General features: G+C 37.5%; 2 protein-coding genes across 3 annotated transcripts in view; both read left to right on the top strand.

Annotated features, from left to right (window-relative positions):
- Nucleotides 1–601: 601 nt before the first annotated feature.
- LOC103156774 (tripartite motif-containing protein 7) lies at nucleotides 602–13894 on the top strand. 2 transcript variants are annotated; one of them, XM_007578941.2, is made up of 15 exons: nucleotides 602–694; nucleotides 3695–3847; nucleotides 4561–4801; nucleotides 5990–6234; nucleotides 6589–6693; nucleotides 8482–8577; nucleotides 9110–9343; nucleotides 9418–9565; nucleotides 9924–9971; nucleotides 10108–10134; nucleotides 11085–11149; nucleotides 11246–11356; nucleotides 12143–12261; nucleotides 12609–12705; nucleotides 12816–13894. In XM_007578941.2, exons 2-15 carry the CDS (start codon nucleotides 3707–3709, stop codon nucleotides 12963–12965), a joined length of 1827 nt encoding a protein of 608 aa, XP_007579003.1. In that variant the 5' UTR covers nucleotides 602–694; nucleotides 3695–3706; the 3' UTR covers nucleotides 12966–13894. The 2 variants fall into 2 exon arrangements, with proteins under 2 accessions (XP_007579003.1, XP_007579004.1); XM_007578942.2 differs by having other exon boundaries at nucleotides 616–715.
- A 1368-nt stretch (nucleotides 13895–15262) lies between these two features.
- The window catches only part of LOC103156776 (protein NLRC3-like), a 12465-nt gene continuing 4214 nt past the window's right edge, over nucleotides 15263–23513 (top strand). The window contains exons 1-6 of the mRNA XM_016664611.1: nucleotides 15263–15399; nucleotides 15482–15574; nucleotides 16118–16189; nucleotides 17313–17385; nucleotides 19070–19286; nucleotides 20745–22536. Of these exons, the coding sequence (XP_016520097.1) occupies nucleotides 15335–15399; nucleotides 15482–15574; nucleotides 16118–16189; nucleotides 17313–17385; nucleotides 19070–19286; nucleotides 20745–22536 (2312 nt within the window). The 5' untranslated portion in view covers nucleotides 15263–15334. The remainder of the gene's footprint in view (nucleotides 15400–15481; nucleotides 15575–16117; nucleotides 16190–17312; nucleotides 17386–19069; nucleotides 19287–20744; nucleotides 22537–23513) is intronic.

Here is a 23513-nt window from a genome sequence, read left to right on the forward strand (position 1 = left end):
ATAAATAAAATAAAGTTTCAATCTTCCGGCTCTTGTTCCTAGATAAAGTATCACTCTCTTGTTAATAAATACCAGTTATATGTATTAATATTAATATTCGTAGGCGCTGTTCTTTTATTTTCTTCAACACTATTCATTCGTTTCAGCTTGGTTGCTTTCAAAAGTTTAATGACAATGTCCCATATTTCTTTAAATTCACTGGTGTTCATTTCTCCAAAGTAAAACAGGAGGCCATTTCACATTGCAGTCTTAGGACTGTCCATACTTCTCCATTTCAAGCTAATCTCCATCTTAATGAGCAACTCCAGCTATCTATCATAGTGCTGATGTAATGATGTTTGTCAAGTCTTTGTTTATCCTCAGTTCAAGGAAATCCTTTATCCGTAAGAAATGCAGCTGAACATCTCATCAAACGCAGCTTCAGGATTGGATCTGCTGACTTTTGACCTACTCTGCAGCATATCTGAGTGTGAGTGTGTTCCTTTTAACTTAACCAGTCCTGCCACTTTTACCTGGTAAAGGGAGAGACGGGTGAGTGGGAGTGGCTCTGGAAAGAAAAACCTCCGCCCTCTATCAGGTATACCCACACGCAAGATTTTAGCCGGTTTAAATCCCAAACACGTTAAAACCGCTGACAGAGCGAGCAAGTTCGGGCCTCAAGCATCTCCGGAGGGTTTTGGACGTACAGCTTAAGGTATCTGCTTGTTATTCTGAAGTAGGTCAAAGTCATATGCTTACACAGCATAGAAGTAATCTGTCACATTGTGTTATTTATTGGAGATTAGAAATGTATTTTTAAAAGAAGAAGTTTTGTATTTTTAATGCAAAACTAACACATAAGTAACTAAAGAAATATTTAGGAGCTGAGAGTCAATCATTTCTTAATATTGATGAAAAAGTACTTGTTCCACTGGCAGATTATTTTACCGATAACATGGAAAAATGTCTTTATCTGTCAATTGAACTAGAACTTTTTTATCAATATTATGGAATCACTGACTTAAAACAAGCCTGAAAATTTACTTGTAAGTTAGTTTTGTATGTTTTATTTCAAGTGTGTAAAAATATTTGCATTAGAGACTAGACCAGGATTCCTTGGTAAGATTTTGTGTGTCTGCAGTGTAAAAAGTTAGTTATCTGTACGCCCAGTTTGTGTTCAGCTCTGTTTGTCTGTATTACGGTTTATGAAAGGCTAATCTTCTCTGATGTGACTACATGACTCTTTAGGGAAAGTTGTGACATTTATTGAGTTTTATTTTTAAACATGCTTTAGCGTCATAATTTCCTGACCTTTTTCAAAGTGGTTGTAGTTACACAGTGACTGAGATCGAAAGTTAATATTTGATTTAGAGAAAATGAGGAAAAACTTGTGATTTGTTATTTTTGAACTTGATTCATTTTCGTTTTTTTTTAAACTCACTGAAAAAAGAGAATGGAGCTCCACATTTTAAAAAAGAGTTAATTTGTTAGTTTGTCAAACTTAAATCATTTTTATCTGTTTAACATGACAACTTAATAAACTTTATATACTTACCTGAATAAACATAATGTAATTACTTTTAACAAATCAACACATTTTTAAAAGTTGTCCTGAACTGAAATGCTTTATTTTTTCAGTTCAGATTTGCATTAAACATAGTAACTACATTTGTACTTAACCAGTTACCTTATTTTGAAGTTAGATTGTCTATCTTCTGTTTTTATGTCTGCAAAAACATTTTACTTTAATTAAAATCCATATTTGTGTCACACTAATGTTTCTCTATCAAAAGAACTGAAATCCCCAAACCTTTAAAAGTAATTTCATTTTACAAAACTACTTACTAAAATATAACCAAGTCAAGCTGACTCTAAAGTGGTGTTGCCTCCAAATAAAACAGATTTTAATCCAGTGAAACATGTCAAGTCCAACCCATGAAGGCGCGACTTCTCTATTTACTGGACTTGAAGGATTTGCTGTAAATCTTTTTAAGCTAAATACCATCCCACACCTTCAGTGGTGTAGTGGAGTCCATGTCTTGAGAAGGCTGGTGGTCATAATGTTATGCCTGATCTGTCTACATGCCTTGAAAATACCTTTATGTCCTTTCAGTCAGGTGAAGTAGTTCGATCAGGTCTTCCCCTGTTTGAATTACCTTTATTAGTTGTGGTATTTATCTCCTGAACACCATCAGGGCCAAACACATATGTATCACTCTCAAAGAATGTACTTCCATCAGATGCTCAGATATAAAAGTTTAAAACTGCACCTACAGGCCAAAGAACATGTCCTCTCATTTTTGGACGTCCTCCACTGAAATTAACATTTTGTACTGTCCTTTACGGTCTGAGCGGAGACAGGAAGTCAGATTTCTTCTGATAGAGACTTTGCCAAATCTGATGAGCTTGTCCAATTGTTTCAAAAAACATACACAACATGGAAGGGTGCTGTCTTTATTATTACTGATGTTATTACTAAAGTCTGAGGTACAACGAAGCCCCATAAGAACTGTCCTTCTTATGGTTTTGGGTAGCTCATTGAGCTTGACAAGCTTTGAACCAATCTCTTAATTCCTACTGGTAATAGAGACATGGGATTACCTCAAATAATTAGAAATGTATGTATTCTTTTCACAATAATACTACTTTTTTAATCACCTTCCTTAGCAAAGGAAGACCATGCTGTACAAGTAAAGAGAAGTTTTATTGGACATAATCAAATATCGAACACTGGAAGGAGGGACGTTTAAGGTTGGCTTTGAAAGTCAGTAAAGATTTGGCATTTAAATATGAGATCTTTAGTAAGGAAGGAACATCGTCTGTCCAAAACGGAAACCTGGACTCATTAGCCGGTAACTGTCAAGAGATCTGTGTCAATGCGTATGTAGGGGAAAGGTCAAACAAGACTTTAGGGATAACACCAAGATTTTTCTTACAGAATTGCTTCAATAATTCAGCATATGAAAAATATTTTGTAAGAATGTGTTTTATATTGTTTAGCTTTTCAATTATGTTCAAGACCCTATGTGTGCTTCCTCCCTTTCTTTCTCCATATAGCAGTTATACATTTTACCCCCAAAATGTATAACTAGCTTACATATTATAAAACCCATGTGGTATTGTATATAATGGAAAAATATTGGCAGGTTGCAGTATTCATACCTTAAATATCTGGAACCTGTATATGTACAGTATTTGAACTTAATGTACGTGAAAATGCAGGAGAGAATCTAGCCTCACTTCATTCCTGAAGGTTTTTTGAACATCCTAATCTGATCTGAGATAAATGTTTGGAACAAAACTCCAGTATGCCATGCTTTACTATATTTAGATTTTTCTTCTATTAACCCTTAATTTTCCCTAATCAGATTTTTAGGGATTAGGAATTTTCATAGACATACAATGTCCTGCCTTATGCATCTGTGTCAATGTAGGGGAAAGGTCATTCAAGACTTTAGGGTTAACATTAAGATGTTTCTTACATAACTGTTTCATGTTGACTTCAAAACTCCAAAGTGGTTCACAAAACATTTAGCCATTCATTCAAACATTCACATGGTGATGGTGGTAAGCTACACTGTAGTCACAGCTGGCTTTTGGGAGTTGGACTTTCTGACCACCACCAGCAGACAAGATGGTTGAAGTGTCCTAAGGTCACAACGACTGACCTTCTGCTTTCTTGGGAGATACTGTCTAATTCATGCCTGTCCTTTAGTTTTGTTTCAGGATGTCTTTAAATGGCAGTTTTTTGACCGAGGAGCAGTTCACATGCTCTATATGCCTGGATGTGTTCACCAATCCTTCATCCATACCATGTGGCCACACCTTCTGCATGGCCTGCATCACCAGATACTGGGATGGATCTCAGGTGAGAGACTGTTGAAGCTTCCTTCAGTCGACTTTTATTCCTTATTTTAAGCATGTTGTTGTTCTTTAAATGTTCTTGTCAAAGACAGAGCTATGCAACATTTTTCTTTCTATTGTGTCATGCTAACTTAAATAAAGCACTAAAACGACCCCTTATTACCAGTGAAAAAAATAAAATGTTAGTCAGCAGTTAAAAATTAATTAATTTTTGTAATTACAAGGTTCCTTCTGCAGAATTCTGAATGAAACAAGGGTCAAGATTTAGGAAAGTACAATACAGTCAAATGTAAAGATGTTTGGATCCAGAGCTCCTGAGCAAGGAGCAGGCCTTCTCGCTGCCAGAGAGAGAATGGCAGTCACGCACTTCGTCCACCTTGATGTCGCAGTCATGAACAATGGGTGGAAGAGACACTGAGGTTATCTTAGTCGTAGGGTCATAAGTTCCCCATGTCATTACAGAATTTCATTCCTGAAACTCCTCTTCCTGTAGCTGGAACCAAAGTGGGTTAAGGCAGTGCCTTGTTGTCCCTTGTTACTTATACCAGCTTCCTACTGTCAGTCCTTCATGACTGGAGGTACAACAGTCACAACGGCTATATTTCAACTGTATGGTCATTCTTTCATCTTCATTACCTTTTCGTTTGTCTACTGTCATTTCTGATTTGATCTCTTTCTCCTGGACATCCCTTCACCTGTTCCATCATCCTCTTCCAGGTTTGCCAGTGTCCTTTATGTAAGAAGACCTTTCAGAAGCGACCGGACATCCAGATCAACAGGACTCTGCGAGAGATAACTGATCAGTTCAAATCTATGAAAGGTGGAGGGTCAGTGAAGGACAAGAAGGGAAAAATGATGGGACACAAAAATCACAACTTTATGGCAGAACTAAAAATGAAGCTGCCAAAACCTCTGGCCAAAGACGTTGCAGCTCTGACCGGCACAACTCAATCCCAGGGTAAGTAATCCACAGGGTTTGGATCGAATCAACCAGGCTACGCAAAACGTAATCACATGTTGACGATACGCACGGCTGTAATAAACAAGATGTAGAGGTTGCAATCGAGCATAGACCACACATCTTATAAAAATGGAGAGGGTTCCCCACTCAGAACTGGAGGTTTGGACTAGGACATTTTTCAAAGTTTCATGCCTCTGGTAAGGCACAGATTAAACAGTGGATGGGAACATTCACTACGTCAGAACTTATTTGGCAAATGCATTTCCAAATCCTTTTAGCGCATGAACTACTTTTCAGAAAAAAACTAAAAAATTGTAAAACCTGTTTTTGCAAAACTGATGAAGTTATTTTGAATCTTAACATCTCCATCAACCTTTTCTTATGTGATATTTAAAAAAAGAAAACGCATTGAAAAGTTTGACAGAAATATGGCAAGTGATTGAGAAGCTGCGGTTTGTTATGTACTTACTATAAATGCGACTCTCATGGTGGCAGCATGTTGCAGCTCTGTTACGTCAGTTCTGATTTGTTCTTATTAACATTTGTTCATCATTTCTTTGGTTGAGGCCTTGGTTTTTTTCCGTCGATTTCCCCTCTGGTTTTGGACGCCGTGCAGGTGCAAAAATTTGTCCTCTTACTTTGTTACATTTAGACTGTTGCCATGGTGCGTAACCATGGCAACAAGTCTTTTTTTTCCCTCTCTAATAATCTCAAAAGCTCAAATAATACTTGACTTGTGACTCCGAGATGATACGAGTCACAACATTTGTTTTTCCTTTGGAATTAATGAACTAAAAGAAATGAACAGAGACGATGACCTAAATCACATCAAGTTAAAAATCCTGGGGTGAAAAAATGTTTAGGATCAGATCTATGAGGAAAAACAAGAGAACAGCAACGTGAAGATTTCTCCTTTATACAATTAGCTTGTTGTTCTGGTTGGTTTCATAACCAGCACACCTGGGAGGGCTGCCAGATTCAGGTCATTTCACATTATGCAGGAGATATATGACTTTCCTGTCAGGGTTATGTAATCCAGCGATGATGGAGCGATGTAGGAATGTTGAAGTACCGTCCAAAAGTTGAAATGTTGATTAAATGTTAGATTCTGTTTTCTTAAATAATAAAAATATATTACATATTAAAAAGGACCTAACATCATTTTTGTGTTTTTGTTTTTGGCAGCACATTCTTTCCCAGGCCTGTCCACGTCAACTTTGCACCCGACTGGCACAACCACGATGGCTTTGTCGGTACCGAACCACCGCGGGTCTTCCAGTCTGAACCACAGCCCCGAGAATCAACATCTTAACCATCATCACTTCCCTCATATGATGTCCTACTCCAACAGCCGCAGGAGGTTCACTCTGAGTGGAGCGGCCAGTAGCAAGAACATCCCCCTGTGTGAAATCCATAACAGAGGAATACTGGTAAAACAATCAGCTAACTTTGCATTTCATCCACATCTTCTCAGTATTATTTTACATACTAACTGTTTGTATTTCACTCGGGTCCCGAAGCCTTAGAAATAACTTTTTAGAAACCATTTCCAGGCTTTAGCTCCAGAAAAACGTGAAACATTTCCAACAACCCAATTCTGATCTTTTCACCCTCCCAAAAAAATCAGTTTTGTTCCACTTCTATATACGGTACCAAAAAAATCTGATTCATATCTGAATGGATGATCATAATTATGAATGAAAAACAACAAAACAAAAAAACAGAAGAAATCTGTAATGGAGTGAATACATTTTAACAGCAACACTTCCTCTTTCTGCTTTCAGCTTTACTGTAAATCCGACCAAGTGTGCATCTGTCCTGAATGTGAGATCGAAGACCACAACGATCATGACACCGTCACTGTGGAGGCCGAGTGGATGGAAACTAAGGTAAGAAAATAAAAGCTTCTGCCGCTGTTTGGATCGACTTAAACTGACTGGAAAAGATGAACAGTCGTTGCTCAAGAAAGTGCAAGTGATGACAGACACCAGCAGTTTCCTTATGCTAAGTAAATTTCCATTTTAAAACTTATCGTTTCATCGCTGCTCATAGCAACCAGTTTTACAGGATGAAGGGAGACACTTGTGCACTGCAAAAACACAAAATCTTACCAGTTGACATAAGACAAAATTAACTTAGAAGTAACTTTTTGGTAAAATATAGGAGCTTGTTTCCTTAATATTGATGAAAAAGTGCTAGTTGCAGATTATTTAACTTTTAACAAGACATTTTTCCCATATTCGTGAAACAATATGAGTGAAACTAGTACTTTTATGTCAATATTAAGGAATGACTGGCTTAAAACAGTTCCTTTATTTTACCGAAAAGTTGCTTCTAAGTTTGTTTTGTCTTATTTCAAGTGTGCTAATATATTTGCACTAGACCAAAAATACTTGGTAAGATTTTGTGTTTTTGCAGTGTGCTAGGCTTTAAATCAGCTTCAGGACATCATGGAAACTGTTAGCTTGAATTTACAACCATAACAATTTCAGAAAAATTGGTGCCTATCAAAAGTAGGCACAAAGGAGCCAACAGAGGGAGTAAAGGTGATTCAAAAGTTTATAAAAACACTTTGAGGTTTGAGTTTTAAGAATCTCATTTTGGACTGTTATCTTCAGCCTTCAGGAACAGTTACTCCTCATTTACACAGAGAGCTGGTGACTGAATATAAGACATGGACTGATCATATCCTTTAACACAGAACTGCCCCTTTAACGCTTCTGTCTTGTGATTTATAATCCAATCATCCGTTTTACTGTTTAAGAACTTGTGCTTTAGTGGGCAAAAAGCATGTCAGCCATGTTTCTTTCTTTGTCCAAGTTTGTTTAGATAAAAACTCGTAATTAATGTGATTTTTCTAAACACCAATATTTTTAATGACTAAATAAGATACATTTTCTTTAGTTACTGCTACACATATAGTTTTAGAATAGAAAACTCACAAGGAGTGTTCCTTAAAATATTCTGATAAGACAGAGGACACACCTCCACAAACTGCTTATGTCATCATTTGTTATCAGTTCCTTTTATGCAAACGGATACAGTAAGCTACTTTACAAGTTGCCATGTAATGCTACCTTGCAGATATTCAGGTTCGATGCTGTTAAAACCTGCTAGAACCTAAATAATCATTTTTAGTCAGACCTGTGAAGATGTTTCAGTAATCGATGCGACTAAAGATAAACAGATGAGTTTCTCTAGATCTTACTTAATCTTGGAAATGTTCTTCAGGTGATAGAAGGCCGACTTTGTAACCGTCTGTATGTGGCTCTGAAGGTTCAGGTCAGAGTCCACCTCTAGTTTCCAGCTGTAATAACTGAAGCTGTACATCGACTCGAGATCGTTCCTCCTTTGGTCCAGAGATAATAACTAATAAATCAGTGTGTGGATTAGTTCAGTCACCTGGTGGCATCATAATGTAGAGCTGTGTGTCATCTGTGTAGTTTTGATAGCTAATTTTATATTTGTTATAATCTGAGCTACTGGGAGCATTTAGGAATGTAACTCATCAAAGCACATCACTATTATACACTTTTATTAATAATGCAAAGCCTCAGTTAGTAGGATGAGATGCAAAATCTGAAATTAACTTTAAAAATAACTATATAGGAGAAATCGGTGCCACAATGTTAGAAGAAGTTGTAGTGGGTGTAATTAATGTCTGGGTGTTTTTACAGATGCTGCTGAGGGACTCAGAGCAGGACATCCAGGACATGATCAGCGAGAGGAGGAGGAAGATGGAGCAGATCAGGGAGTCTGTGACGGAGCTGGAGGTAAAACAACGTTACACCAACACAACCTGCACAGATTAAGGTCAAAATTACATATTTTTAAACTATTCTAGCTATTTTAAATGATACAAAAAGCTATGTTACCTCTTTAAAAAAAACATGGTCTCATAAGTTTTCTAAATATTTTTATACCTTTTCCACTTCTCCCCACAAAAATCACCAACTACATTTCTCTTTTCTAGTTTCTCAAATTGTGCCTTTCTCTTTGATTTGCTGTTAAATTTTGTGAACTGGTTTAAACAATTAAAGATGTTTCTGCTTTTAATTTTTACTTGTTCAAGACATATGTTGACACATCTTGTAATATGTATCTATAATAGCGATACATTTAATTTAGTAAATTAATTCCTACTAATTCTCTTTCTTTGGGTTTGTCCTGTTTGTGAATTTTAAATATATAATTATGCTTTTTTAAAGTCAAATTGAACCCTGGTTCCCATGTAAAAGTCTGACCAAGTTTTACCATAATCTTCAGTTTCTAAGTCTTTTCCTAAATTACTTCCAACCTCCTCAGATGGCGGTGGAGCGGGAGACGTCGGGCACCGTGTGCCTCTTCTCGGCGCTGGCCTCCGCCATCGAGCGGTCCCAGGCGGAGCTGATAGAGGTGATGGATAACAGCCGCAGGTCCGCGGAGCATCAGGCCGACGCCATGATCCATCAGCTGGAGAAGGAGATCGAAGAACTCCAGAGGAGAGAAGCTGCTCTCGCTGAACTCGCCCAGTCAGAGGATCACGTCCACTGCGTCAAGGTGGGTCACAACATAAGGTTGATTTCATTAGGAAACTCTGGATGTTTCTGTATTAATTGGTAAATGTTCCCCAGACTTTCCCCAGCCTGTCCACACCTCCAGTCACCAAAAACTGGACCGGAGTGTCGCTGAATACCGACCTGGGAACGGCCGCCATCTACAGATCTTTGGCAGCTACAGTGGAAAAGTTCCAGCGAGATCTAAGGAATATTCTAGAACATGGTTAGTAAACGAAAACATAAGAGACCAGATATTTGTTAGTTTTATAACTGTACACTAAAATATGAGCACAACTCTTTTTGGTCCAAAAGAGATTAACTTCTTCTATGGTAATAAAGAGCAGTTTTTGTTAAAGTGTTCAGTGAGTACCATTAATCATGAAACACTGCCCTCTAGTGGCCTGATTATTTATTTCAAAGTTTAGGTTAACATGAAGCTTCATCTCTTTTATTCCCTTAAAAAAACAGTATGTTGTTGTTGCGCACAGATTAAATTGTGAAACTGTTGTAAAATAATTTTAATGAATTAAACTTTAGTTTTATTGTTCCAGCTCCTGAAGCTCTTTGTTGTTTTTCTTCAGGTTTTCCCTCTCCGATATTGGAAGCCAGTCTGGCACAAACAAAGCCCAGTGAGTTCTTACTCTAAATTTAAACAAACAGGATCACAACACTTCATTTCATCAGATAAATAATGTTTTCCTAACTAAAAACTTCACAATTTATGGCAGTTTGTAACACGTAAATGTTTGTTTGTTTCTCCTGCAGGAGAAAGGAAGATGCAGGATTTTGCATGTATGTTACATTAAATTCATAACATCTACATTTCCTTGTTTGCTATATATTTTAGTTAAATAAAAATAGTTTTAAGAAATTTGGAGGATTTAGCTAAATCTCTTTCTAAATGTTTTAGATCAACTAAAAGTTTCACACCCATTTGTTATAATTAATGCTTCAGTAATATGGATGTTGATAATGGGAATATTGCTAAAAGTACTATAAAAACAACTGGAAATGTTACTTTTAACGCCATTTTTAATATTATTTCCTCAGTGTAAGCGACACTGTTCCAATCATTGCTACAAATTAGCTTATCGTAAAATGAGATAAAGCTGTTAACATGGTGATCTTGGCAAACCTAAAACATTTTTCTGACCATAAAAAAACAAAAAATCTTTTCCCTCATCACTTTCTTTTTGAGGTGTAAAGAACAACTTTTCAAGTCTGTCAGAAAAAGCTTGTTAGCTTAGCTTAGCACAAAAGTAGCATTAGGAGAAATACAGCTAGCCAGGCTGTGCTGGCATATTAAAAATATGTATACCAAAACATGTGGCTAGCAAATTTTCTTTTCCAACATTATTTCCTGTCCATTCCAGATTTTATATTGGGCCAAGTTTTCAGATAATTTCTTGAAAAAACAAAAGGTTAGCCTAGCTTAACCTGAGAATTAGCAGTTTGGTAACTACCAGTTAGTCAACTGGAAAACCAGTGTAAAGATTTATTAATTAAAGATATGTTTTTGAGAGCTAACGCCTAAAGAAAATTGTTATAACCAAGCTAAACCTAGTCTAATGACAAGTATCATATAATCGTACAATTAAATGCATTCCTTCCTAAGAGCCAAAATTGAAATGCAGACTTTACCAAAGAAATTTCAATAACTTTTCATATCAACTAGCATAACAATGGCATAAAGTAGCATGATTGTTAGCAATTAATTTTAATTTAATCTTTTTTCAACACAGTGAACGTCACCCTGGACTCCAATACTGCCCATCCCAGACTGGTCCTGTCAGAAGACTTGAAAAGTGTGAGCTTCCTGTTCAGTGGTTACAACACTTAATCACTAAGGCGTGTTTTATTCTTAGATTTTAGAAAATCTGGCTAATAATCCATTTTTCTGCAGGTTTGGTGTGGAGATCGACACCACCACGTTCCAGATACTCCAGAGAGGTTCGACAGAGTCGTCTGTGTCCTGGGAAGAGAAGCAATCTCCCATGGAAAACATTACTGGGAGGTAATAGGCTGTTCAAGCAAAACAGAAATTACAATTTCTAGTGAAATGGACAAGCCTGCACCCTCCAGAATAATACATGTTGCTTTCCAGAACTTATCTGGAAAATGAAGATCACTTCCAGGAACTTACAGGTTACTTTCCATAACATACAGGCAACATGATTTATGTTACATTCATTGAATTTACAGGTCAATCTCAGTTTAATGGTTACTTACAGCTTACTGACTCTTCAGGGTTACTTTACAAAAACTAAATGGGAAAAACATCTTACTTTCTGTAAACTAAAATAAAAAGTTATTCAACAGGTCGTTGCTAGGTAACCAAAGAATGAGCGAGTTGCTAGGTAACCAAAGAATGAGTGAGTTGCTAGGTAACAAAAGAATGAGCGAGTTGCTAGGTAACCAAAGAATGAGCGAGTTGCTAGGTAACCAAAGAATGAGCGAGTTGCTAGGTAACCAAAGAATGAGCGAGTTGCTAGGTAACCAAAGAGAGAGAGAGTTGGTGAATTCCACCACCTAGCTTAGCTAGCCGTGAGAGCGGTTAAAACCTTTCCTCTACTTATCTCCCAGAATGCTGTGCGGTTCTGGCTCAGAGTGTGTTATCCATCATGTGTCTGTCATGTTATATATTGTTACTGGTTTATTGTCCAGCTGTATTTGTGACAGTATATCATTCGGGACTAGATGTAAACTGTGAACATTACTGGTTGGATAGTTTTGTTCCAAGCTGCAGTGTTTCAGGATTCGCTCTGTTTGACGGGGAACATGCTGTGCTTCCTGTGAACAGGTGGAGGTGAACGGGAAAACGGACTGGGATCTGGGCGTGGCCAGACAGTCCGTCAACAGGAAGGGGAAGATCGATTACACCCCAAACAACGGCTTCTGGTTCCTCAGCCTAAGAGACAAGTGAGTTCAGTTTGATAAAACATTTTAAAAGATAGATGAAAAACATGCTTAAAGGTTGATTTTTTTCCAAAGATACTTTTAATCTAATGAAAGAACCAAACTGCATAGTTTCATTTTATGAGTATTTTCAATAAATATTGCAACAATAAAGCCGTTTGCTCAATCGCTTCAACGTCCTGATACTAATAATAAAATAACTTTATTCCGATAACGTTATGACTTTATTCTCATTATTATGACTTTTTTCTTGTATTATAATGGGACCTTTTTCATGTCCATTCTTCCCTCCATGGCTCTGTAGGCAGGCAGTCATAAGAAAATATAATTGTTTTCTTCTTCTCCCTCAGACACAAATACGCCTTTCGCTCTGAGCCTTGCACAGACGTGGAGATGAACCTTCGACCTCATAAGATTGGAATATTTGTGGACTATGAGAAAGGAGAGGTGAAAACAATACAAAACCATTTTTAGCATCAATCTATCGACTAACGGTTGGATACGCTGTTTTACTGTGAAGTTAGATAACTGTCCTTTTTCTTTTCTTCTTCCCACAGGTATCTTTTTACAACGTCGATGCCAAAGTCCACATCTACACTTTCCACGACATCTTCACCGAAAACCTCTTCCCCTTCTTCAGCCCCTGCACCAACAAATCAGGAAAAAACGAAATGCCGCTGATCATCACTCCAGTACAAATGGAGTAAAAGCCTACGTGTTTTTAAAGTTCCTCAGATACTTCAGAATGAGTTTTGTTTCTGTTTTTACAGCTTTTTCCACCTTTATGAGTAGAAATCTAACACATAATTAGAGTTAATTATGAGTTAGATCATTAACTCATACTGTAGTTGGAATCCCAGGACTGAACCTGATTTACAGTTTCTGTTTTTCTTTGTTGCTGATGCTTCTAAAAACAAGCTAGCCTCACCTGAGAGGCTCAGAATGTGGAAAAGGACAATAATTTCTGACTTTATTTGGTTTTCATCTCTTGAACCATATTTTAACAATTCCATTTACAAAATGTACGTTATTCATGTAAAATACCTTTAAATATTTACAGCAGAGGAAAAACAGTATGGCTGCATTTTTCATGATATTTAGTATCATAGTTTTGGTTTAAATGCCATATTCAGTTACATTGAAAGGAGAATTTAGATGCTTTTGAAGTGGGGTTCTGTCGAGAGGTTATTAGTAGCTAACAACTTACCTGCAGCCGATAACTATAGTTGCATCTTTATTTTCCATGACAAGAGTTTAGAGGCTAAAGCTAACTGCTAGTCTGTGCTGAGCAAAGGGAAACTGGATGTATTCTGAAATGACTCCAATAAAAAAATAGGTGTTACTTTGTATTAAATGGTTACCTGGCAGTGGTTGGAACCGTCTGCTAATGTGCTAATAGTAGAGCTAACTTTTTGTTTAGCACTTTTAGCATTTTTGTTAACTTTAAATATGTTTAGCGCTCCCAGTTTCCTCTAAATTAATTTTTCTGTATAAACTCTAAAGTGTTAATTTACTTGATAACTTCTAGCATGTGAAACTGAGCTCAGGAGTTTCCACTGGTTTTAGCCTGTTTTTTTATTTTCCTGTTGTGTTATATGTTATGAGTTCATGAATAAATAAATAACAGTACTGAAGACATGTTTTGCTGTGATTGAATCTTATTTACTGTGAAACCACTAAGTTGTTACATCCACTTTGAAAAATATAAATGTGCACAAAATCCAACTTTTATCTGTTGCTTTAGGATTTTATCTGAAACATCCAGTAAGACACTAAATGCTACAATAAAGCGATTTGTTTGAGATTGTTTTGTGGTCTTGCATGAAACAGTATGAACTGTTTGGCTGGAAATAAAATGTAGCCTTAATACTTTTGCCAGTATCTTTGAACTGGAGAGACACACAGTGGTTAAAACACAGACTAGACCTTCATGACGTTTCTTTCTACAAAGACCGGTCCGTTTAGAAACAGTCAGGACTTAAACGCCTCCCACAGGTGAGCCTGTAAGAACAAACTGTCTCCGCCCCGCACCACCTCCCTTTATCTCTTCATCAAACTCTTTCACTTTTCATTATGCCGTGAAGCAGAAAGATTTAAGGTAAGATAACAGCCTCTTTGATGCTTAACTTCTCTTTTACAGGTTTATTCTTGTAGTTATCTTTACTTGTATTATACATTAAAGCAAACGGGGACCTAAAGTCAGCTCTGATTCTGTAAAGGTAATTCATTCAGAATAAAAACAGTCGCACAGACTGTGAGAGAGAAACCAGTTGGTGCATTTAAAGAGAAAATACATGTCGCAACTTGATTTACAGTTTCCAACTATTCCCTGTGTCTTCAAATCTATTTATTCATTCTTATTTGTAATATAATTAGATAATATTTCCTCATTTCAAAAGTGTTAGAATAATTTTATTTCAATCTTCTGTAGTCGGGTAATTAGGTCCAAATAGTGAAATCACTGCGACTGTCTGTAATTTTATGAAATATTTCTTATTCTTTCCACAAATTTATTAGATATTTTGAGGCATAAACAAAACAAAAACCATAGAAACAGGGAACGTGACCCCACCTCTCTTAAAGGTCCAAAAATCATTGTAAACAGAGATGAGCCTTGAGTTCCTCCCAGATGTTGAAGTGACTGTTTATTGTTCTGTGACACGGCATCAGGTTGACATTCAGAGAAAATTACCGACTGACTGAATGTTGTTTGGCCAGTAAGTCCTGGTTATCCGGTGGTTCCCAGATTTACTTTGACTAAAGTTAATTATAAGTTATTAACCATAATTATCAACAGTTTGAAGAGCATGTACACAGATATAAAAGATAAAACTTAAAATCAGGCATACATGACATTTCTTTTAAATATTTATTAGGAATATTCTTCCTTTTTTGCCAGTTCTCTTCCTGCTTCTTTGTTTGTTGGTTCTGCTGTCAAATGTTTGTTAGCTGATCATTTTATTGAGCAAACAATGTGACGAAAACAATATTTGTTGAGCAGGTGAGTGATTTGTTTATCCTCTGCAGATTAATATCAACATTGTGTGCAGATTGATGTGGATCTGAACTCGGCATCATGGATCAGGAGCTGAAAGAAGGAGAAACTCTGCCTGAAGCTGAGAATCAGAGCAAAGCCAAGAGGTGAGACAGATGGCCACCTTTTACTGTTTTTGTTTTCATTCAGTCCATAAAAGGCTCCAGACTCAACCAACTTTACTTACAGCAAACAGTGTGAAGATGAACTGGATCTAGAGCTCTGTGAGAGAGAGTCCATGGTGGATGTTGTTGATTTTAAATCAAACAAGCCTTCAAAGAGGTGAGCTATAAATCTGTCTAAGCATCTTAACATATACAGCTTTTCACGTTTATGACAACATTTTACTCTCAGAAGAAAACACATATTTTTATAGTATTTTGTCAGACAGGATCTGATTCTGCTTTAGAGATTTAATAATTTAACAGGTCAGTAAAACAGAACCAGAAAATGTTGTTAACCACAGTTAATTTATTATTTAGTTTTTAACCTTACAAAGTGCTGGATATATTCATGTTTGTCTGATATTGAAACTTTTTTGATTTAAGTTGGACACAAACAGCAAAAGCAGGAAGAAATGCCATGTATTTGTTATATGTAGAGGTGTTCCAGAACCTCAGCCTTAAAAAAAAAAAAAAAAAAAACATATTTATATTTCATAGGAGCTGTTGGTCTTCTGCTTAAGCTGAAATGGTTCCAACCTAATAAGGTGTTTCCATATCGGCGAAGACAAAAAGCTCACAAACAAAAGCAAAAAGCCTCACCAAGCAATTTTAAATCAGTGTTTAAAGATCTCTCTTTCTGTCTGATTGTTTTACATGATAGAGCTCAGCATCCATTTTCCAGCTTTTCCTCTGGACATCAGTCAGAAACAGACCAGCCTCCATCTCCAGATGAGTGAGTTGTTTGTAAATGTTTTGTTTTTGTGTATAACTATTTTAACCACCTCAGCTGCATATCAGCTGAATCCCAGATGGCATCATGTTTTCACCACCATCCAACTAGCCTTATGTTTATTATTGTTAACATCCAGGTTACTTTAAATAGATTTTCCATTATGTCTTTATTTGTGTCTAAAGGCAGCAGTTCCTATTGTGACAGAACTCTGTTTTCTCTTTGCACATATTTCCTTTTTGCAGACACACCTAACAGTTGGAATGTTTTTTTGTATCCTGGTAAAGACTCATCCTACAAAGATGAGAAATATTTTAGATGCTAGAGTTTTACTCATGTCCTGAATGGGTTTCACTTTGAGATTCACCTTAGATTTGAACTTTTCAGCACATTATGGTTGATCTTCACCATAAGATGATGGTCTATAAGATGAAAGTGAGAAAAATAAGAACAAAGGTGGAGCAGAGGGATAGGTGATGAAAAATGAAAACAGAAACTGGTGTTGGGTTGGCAGGGTGGAGTTAAGACAAGTTAGTTGTCAAGAGATACTTAAAGCTACAGCTAAAGTGGTCTGGAAGCAGTAAAGTACATAACAAGATGGTGGTGGAATCAAAAGTTCAGGAACATATGGAAATAAAGAAGTTAGAAAAAAAGAAATGGGAGGAAAACACAGGAATATCAGGAGATACAACAAATAGCAAAGGTAGTGGTAAAAAACCCAGACAAAGGACCAATAATGATCTATGGTAGGTTGGATAATAAGGAGGGTAATAATGATTGTACAGGTTGGTGAGGTAGAGAGACAGAGGTGGGAAGGATGAGCAGCAGGTTAGCATTTCAAAGGGTTGGGATGGAAATGTACCAAGAGTGATGGGAAGATAGAGTATTTGTAGAAGAAGGTGTTCTGGTCAGATGAGGTCAGAGCTTTTCTCTATTTTATGGTCAAATCAAATGTAGAACAAAGTATAAGACTAATCTGTTGAAGTTCACTAGTATTCTATGCAATACTTTGCTACTTAGGATTAATTTTATTATCTGTCCAGATCTACAAATAACTTTTGTTTATTTTTGCCTGTTTTGCGTGGAGAGCTGGAATGTGATAAAAGTCTTTATGGTTCCTCCACAGAGTGAAGATCTCAGAGCCCCCTAGTGGTCAGAATGCCCAACAGCATCAAACATCACTGGACCCCATATTTATGGTCTGTATATTTACATCTACTGCTTTCTGTATGTTGTGTTCATATGATCATCTCTATGCTACAAACTGTGAACTAGTGGATTGTCAGTCTGACTTATGGCCCTTTTCCAAAAACAACAGTGCAGTTTGAATCAACTCAGATCTGCTCTACACAGTGCAGGTGGTTTTCTATAACCACTGAATAACAGCTCTAGTAGGCGATGTCAGTGTCAGCACAATGTGAACTGTATCTGACCCAAACACGACCTGGAAGCCATGTTGAAAATTCTGCTCAGTCTTTTTGTCAGACTGTTGAGTTTTTGCAAATGGTGGATTGGATTATTGTAAAGGAGTGGTTCTTGTAATGTGGCCCCTGACTCCACCCTCTAACCAATCAGAGACCATCAGACTTCTGTCATATTTTTCTGGCACCACAAAACGATTACTAGTGGGAAACCCTAGCAATCAGTAGATCAAGCAGAAAACAGCCATAAAGTCTCTCCCATGTTTTATAGAAGAAACCTATCTCTTCCATAAAACTGTTCAAATCCAAACAGTCAGCACATGGTCACGTGGTCGTGAGACGTTCAGATTCGTACAAACCTTTCATACAGTGCAGAGTACCTGTGGGAGCCCCGTCCCATTTCAGTATACATCACTCCCCTATCCAATGGGGTTCCCACTCTTTCCCCCCATCCTCTATTTTGCTTTTATAAAATGGTCATGGAGTTAGAGCCACACTTTTCTTCTGTTTGATACCTTTACAAGGTATTAAAAGGTTTTTATTGCATCAAAGCATGTGGGTGTGGGCCAGCTTCAAAATCTGACCATTCGCCAGGGTGGAATAACTCCTTATATGTCACAGCTGCATAAAATTTATGTGTGTCATAACAGATCACCACTGATCACAACACAAGATCAATTAGTGACATCATCTGAGCCCCACCCTCTTTGGACAGGAAGTCGGCTGATTTCCTGACAGTTGTCTTCCTTTTACTTTATGATTCATACAGATTTAAACCTGTTTCTGATGACATTTTTTTTACTGAAAAATATATATAGTATCCACCTTTTACCTGAGTGAAGTTGCCCCCCCACCTTCTTCAAGTCAAAATTGGTGTCAAACGTTTGTGCAGTAAACGTTTTCGTTTGTGACCCTATCATTTTAAAGATAAAGAGAAATGTTTCAAGAGGTCATGAAAGGTCAACCAACCTTCTTCAAATCAGACGAAATGGGTGTCTGATTTGATGTCTTCAAAGCCAAAGCTGCACAAATGAACATTTTTCTTGCACAACAAGCACCAACTTAGCTGAGCTGAGTTTGTGGAAATAAATAAATAAACTTAAATGTGAGCAGGGCAGGGGAGTGGCTGACCTCTGATGACCCCTGGAGAACATTTTTCTTAATATCTTTAGAATGATAGCAGCACAAACTAAAAATGTTTGCTGCGCAAACCAGCACAAACGTAGCACAAACTTTTGACACTAATTTTGTTTGATTTAATAAAAGTGGGGGCTGGTTGACCTTTAACCTTTCATTAATATTTTCAAAGCCAAAGTGGCACATAGGAAAATTTTTGCTGCACAAATGTAGACCGACACCCATTTTGTCTGATTTGAAGAAGGTCGGGAGTGCGGGGGGAACTTCACTCAGGTCCACAACCTTAATGATTTCAGTCTAAATTATCTTTTTTTTTCTGTTTTAGGAGCTTAAAAAGAACATTTTCACTTTTGCGGAGAATGAGCTGGAGAAGTTCCAAATGGCTCTGGGTTCAGATTCCCCACAATGTCTAGAGTGGAATGAGGATGATGAAGTTTTAGAGGGTGAAGATAAAGAGCAAATGAAGTGGAGCAGAAAAGCTTTTGAGAAGATCATACAACACTTCCTAAGGAGGATGAACAAAGCTGAGAGTCTTCAAACCAGTAAGACGATTTCTCTAGAGAGTTAATATGCTGGAAGATTGATAAGTAAATTTTTCTTTCAATTTATTCCTTATGTTAAGGATATTTAGCCAATAGGTATAGATCGTGTCTAGGCCAAGAACAGTCCAATTCTTAAAACCTAAAACCTACAAATTTGAGTCTTCGTCTTCAATGTTATATGTGTGATGCCTCCTTCTCCCATATGCTTCTTCAGCATTGTTGAAGAAGCATATGAGGTTCCACTTTAGGTGTGTCTAATCTCATTTTAGTACCACAGAGAGGAGTCTTAATGGAGGTGGGGAACATCTTGTTTGTTCTTCTGGCCCCTCCTGGTCCAGAGTAGCTTTGGATGGTATCTTCCTTAAGTGCATGTCTGGTGCTGTCACTGCGGACTTATTTCTGAAATAAGAGATTGTTTCTGAATCATCTACTAAAAGGTATACAGATTCACATGGTTCACAACTGAAGGATACTTACTTGAAGATTAGTTAAAGAAAAACCAAACAATTGTACAGTGATATTGGTGAAGTCACATTACCTTCTTGTGTCTATTGGTCAGACAAAAGAAGGCAAGCCCTCATTAGAGGGAAACTGCTTCCCAAAGCTCACCTCTGGATAACCACATGACCTGCAGCAGCCAGTTGAATCCCTCCACAAGAGCTACTGCAACCCCAAGATTTATTTCCATCAGTGTTCTTCCGCCTCCCTTCTGATTTACCTATCATTCTGGAAGAGAGTAAATTTGGACACATAAGACAAATTGACCTTCTTATCTCACTATACAGTCCTACCTTTATGCTGCCTTACAAGTTAAAGCTGTTTTCTCCAGTTAGGCTCATTGATTAAAGGTTTTCTTATGGCTACACAACTGTTCAGTACCTTTGAGTTCCCATCACATTGTGAAAATACTTATTCTTAGACCTGATTTCTACTGATCTTTTCCTTTGATTTGATTTAACTGAATGTTTAAGTGATGACCAATTACAGTCATTCAGGGTTTTGTTTCCTTCCATTTTTAAAATAATGTGTTAGACAGTTTTACCACAACTTTAGTAGTCTCTAGATCTCCTTAGATGTTTGTTATGTTTGATGCCAATGATTTTACCCTTCTAAAACAGACAAACATCTTTTCCACAACAATAGGATCTGTCTTTACACATGGTTGATTAAAAATTGAGAAGCTACTCATTGCATCAGTTGGAAGACAGTTGGATGTGGAGTAACCATCCAGTAGAAAGCTCATATTTTTTCAATCTTATTCATAATTTTCTCTTATGGCCAGACATTAGGATTTAAATAATTGGTTCTTAAATGTTTTGTTTCATGGCTTATAAAAAAACAAATTTCTGCAGAAACATTTGTGTAACCTCTACCTATGCAGGAATATTTTCAAAATGAAATGTAAAACAAGTAAAAAACAATCATTTTAATTATTTTACTTTGTTTGCATTCTTTAAGGATCCCTCACCACATGCCAACAAACAATAAAGTCTAACATGAAGAAGAACTTCAAACAAGTGTTTGAAGGGATTGGTAAATCAGAAAAGCACACAGTTCTGAATAGAATCTACACAGAGCTCTACATCACAGAGGGAAACTCTGGAGAGGTCAATAATGAACATGAGGTCAGACAGATTGAATCAGTGTCCTGGAAACCAGACAGACCAGAAACAACAATTAGACATGAAGACATATTTAAACCCTCACATGGAAGAGATGAACCAATCAGAACAGTGATGACAAAGGGAGTAGCTGGCATTGGGAAAACAGTCCTGACTCAGAAATTCACTCTGGACTGGGCAGAAGACAAAACTAACCAGGTCATCCAGTTCGTATTTCCATTCATGTTCAGAGAACTGAATCTGCTTAAAGACCAGACGTTCAGCTTAGTGGAGCTTGTTCACCACTTTTTTAATGAAACCAAAGGAATCTCCAGGTTTGAAGAGTTAAAGGTTGTGTTCATCTTTGATGGCTTGGATGAGAGTCGACTTCCACTGGACTTCCACAACAATGAGATCCTGACAGATGTAACAAAGTCCACCTCAGTGGATGTTCTTCTGACAAACCTCATCAGAGGGAACCTGCTTCCCAAAGCTCACCTCTGGGTAACCACAAGACCTGCAGCAGCCAATCGGATCCCTGCTGAGTTTGTTGGCATGATGACAGAGATCAGAGGATTCACTGACATAAAGAAAGACGAGTACTTCACTAAAAAGTTTAGATATAAGGAGCAGGCCAGATTAGTAATCTCCCACATAAAGAAATCCAGAAGCCTCCACATCATGTGCCACATCCCAATCTTCTGCTGGATCACTGCTACAGTTGTGGAAGACATGATGAAAAAGAAAGATGAAGAAGATCTGCCAAAGACCCTGACTGAGATGTACATCCACTTCCTGGTGGTTCAGACCAAACTGAAGGTCATCAAGTACGATGGAGGAGCTGAGACAGATTCACACTGGAGCCCAGAGAGCCAGAAGATGATCGAGTCTCTGGGAAAACTGGCTTTTGATCAGCTGATGAAAAGAAACCTGATCTTCTATGGATCAGACCTGGCAGAGTGTGGCATCGATATCAGAGCAGCTTCAACATACTCAGGAGTTTTCACAGACATCTTCAGAGAAGAGAAAGTAACACAAGACAAGGTGTTCTGCTTCGTCCACCTGAGTGTTCAGGAGTTTCTGGCTGCTCTTCATGTTCATCTGACCTTCATCAACTCTGGAGTCAATCTGCTGGCAAAAGGTGAAACAAAATCCAAGGGTTTAGAAACAAGAAACCATGGATCCTCAGAGACAGAAATGTACCAGAGTGCTGTGGACATGGCCCTAGAGAGTCCAGATGGACACCTGGACTTGTTCCTCCGCTTCCTACTTGGTCTTTCACTGGAGACCAATAAGCGTCACTTAAGAGGCTTTGTGGCACAGACAGAAGAAAGTTTAGCAACTAATAAGGACACAGCCCAGTACATCAAGGAGAAGATAAATAATCATCTGTGTGTTGAGAAAAGCATCAATCTGTTCCACTGCCTGAATGAACTAAATGATCAGTCTCTGGTGAAGGAAATCCAACAATCTCTACAAACAGGAAGTCTTTCAGCACAGCAGCTGTCTCCTGCTCAGTGGTCAGCTCTGCTCTTCATGCTACTTTCATCTGAGAAAGACCTGGAGATGTTTGACCTGAAGAAATACTCTGCTTCAGAGGAAGCTCTACTGAAGCTGCTGCCAGTCATCAAAGCCTCCAGGAAAGCTGTGTAAGTACAGATCAATTAAATCAAATCAAATCATATCATTTTTTTCCATTTCATTGTATAAACCAGTGTTTCCCAACCCTGGTCCTCAAGGCACACTGGCCTGCATGTTTTAGGTATTTTCTTGCTTCAGCCCAGCTGATTTCAATCGATGACTGATTAACAGGCGTTTCCTAACTGCAATCAGTTGAATCAGGCACATAAATCAAGGAAACCTCTAAAACATGTAGGACAGTGTGCCTTGAGGACCAGGTTTGGGAAACACTGGTATAAACTAGTGAACAGCAAAAATAATGAAGCATTTCTGGGAACTATGTGAAAATCCATATGAGAAAGCAGCATAGATACAATGACAGAAGGTTGCTTTTACATGTTTTTACTGTTATGTTTTATTACTTTGAGACACTTATGTGTATGAAATGTGTTATTTTACCTCAAACTCCATGGCTTCATTTTTCTTTTGACTACTCTGCTCTCTGATACTCTCTGATACCTGCTACTAGCACACGCAAAATCCTCATTAAAAGAAAGCGGTCTGCTGCACTTTTCAGTGTGCAATCAGTGGCACACAGTTGTTTTAGATTGCTTGCAACAAGCAATCTACAACTTGTGTAGTAAGCAATCCACTTACTACACAAGTGTTTTTTTTTATTTGCACAACTTTGTGCCCTTTATTTGGAATATTTCAAGATCAGGACCATGTTGCTTCAGCCCAGAGGCCATCTGTCTGTAACCAGACCCTAAGACTTAGTCCATCAGGAAGCACACAGAGACTCCGACACAATGGCAGTAATAATAAACCAGTAATGGTATATTATGTCAGTGTCACACTATGTCTTAATCTTTTGCCCTTTCTGCTGTAAATTGTATAGTTGACCTAGATAAATAATTAATAATAAAAAAAACAGTTTATGTCTGATGTGGCTATTTTATCTGGTGCTGTCTTGAAACTGAATTTGGTGCAGCAGCTGACTTTAGAC

This window comes from Poecilia formosa, unplaced genomic scaffold (assembly GCF_000485575.1).
Source record: "Poecilia formosa unplaced genomic scaffold, Poecilia_formosa-5.1.2 Scaffold499, whole genome shotgun sequence".
In the NCBI taxonomy this organism is placed as follows: Eukaryota; Metazoa; Chordata; class Actinopteri; order Cyprinodontiformes; family Poeciliidae; genus Poecilia; species Poecilia formosa.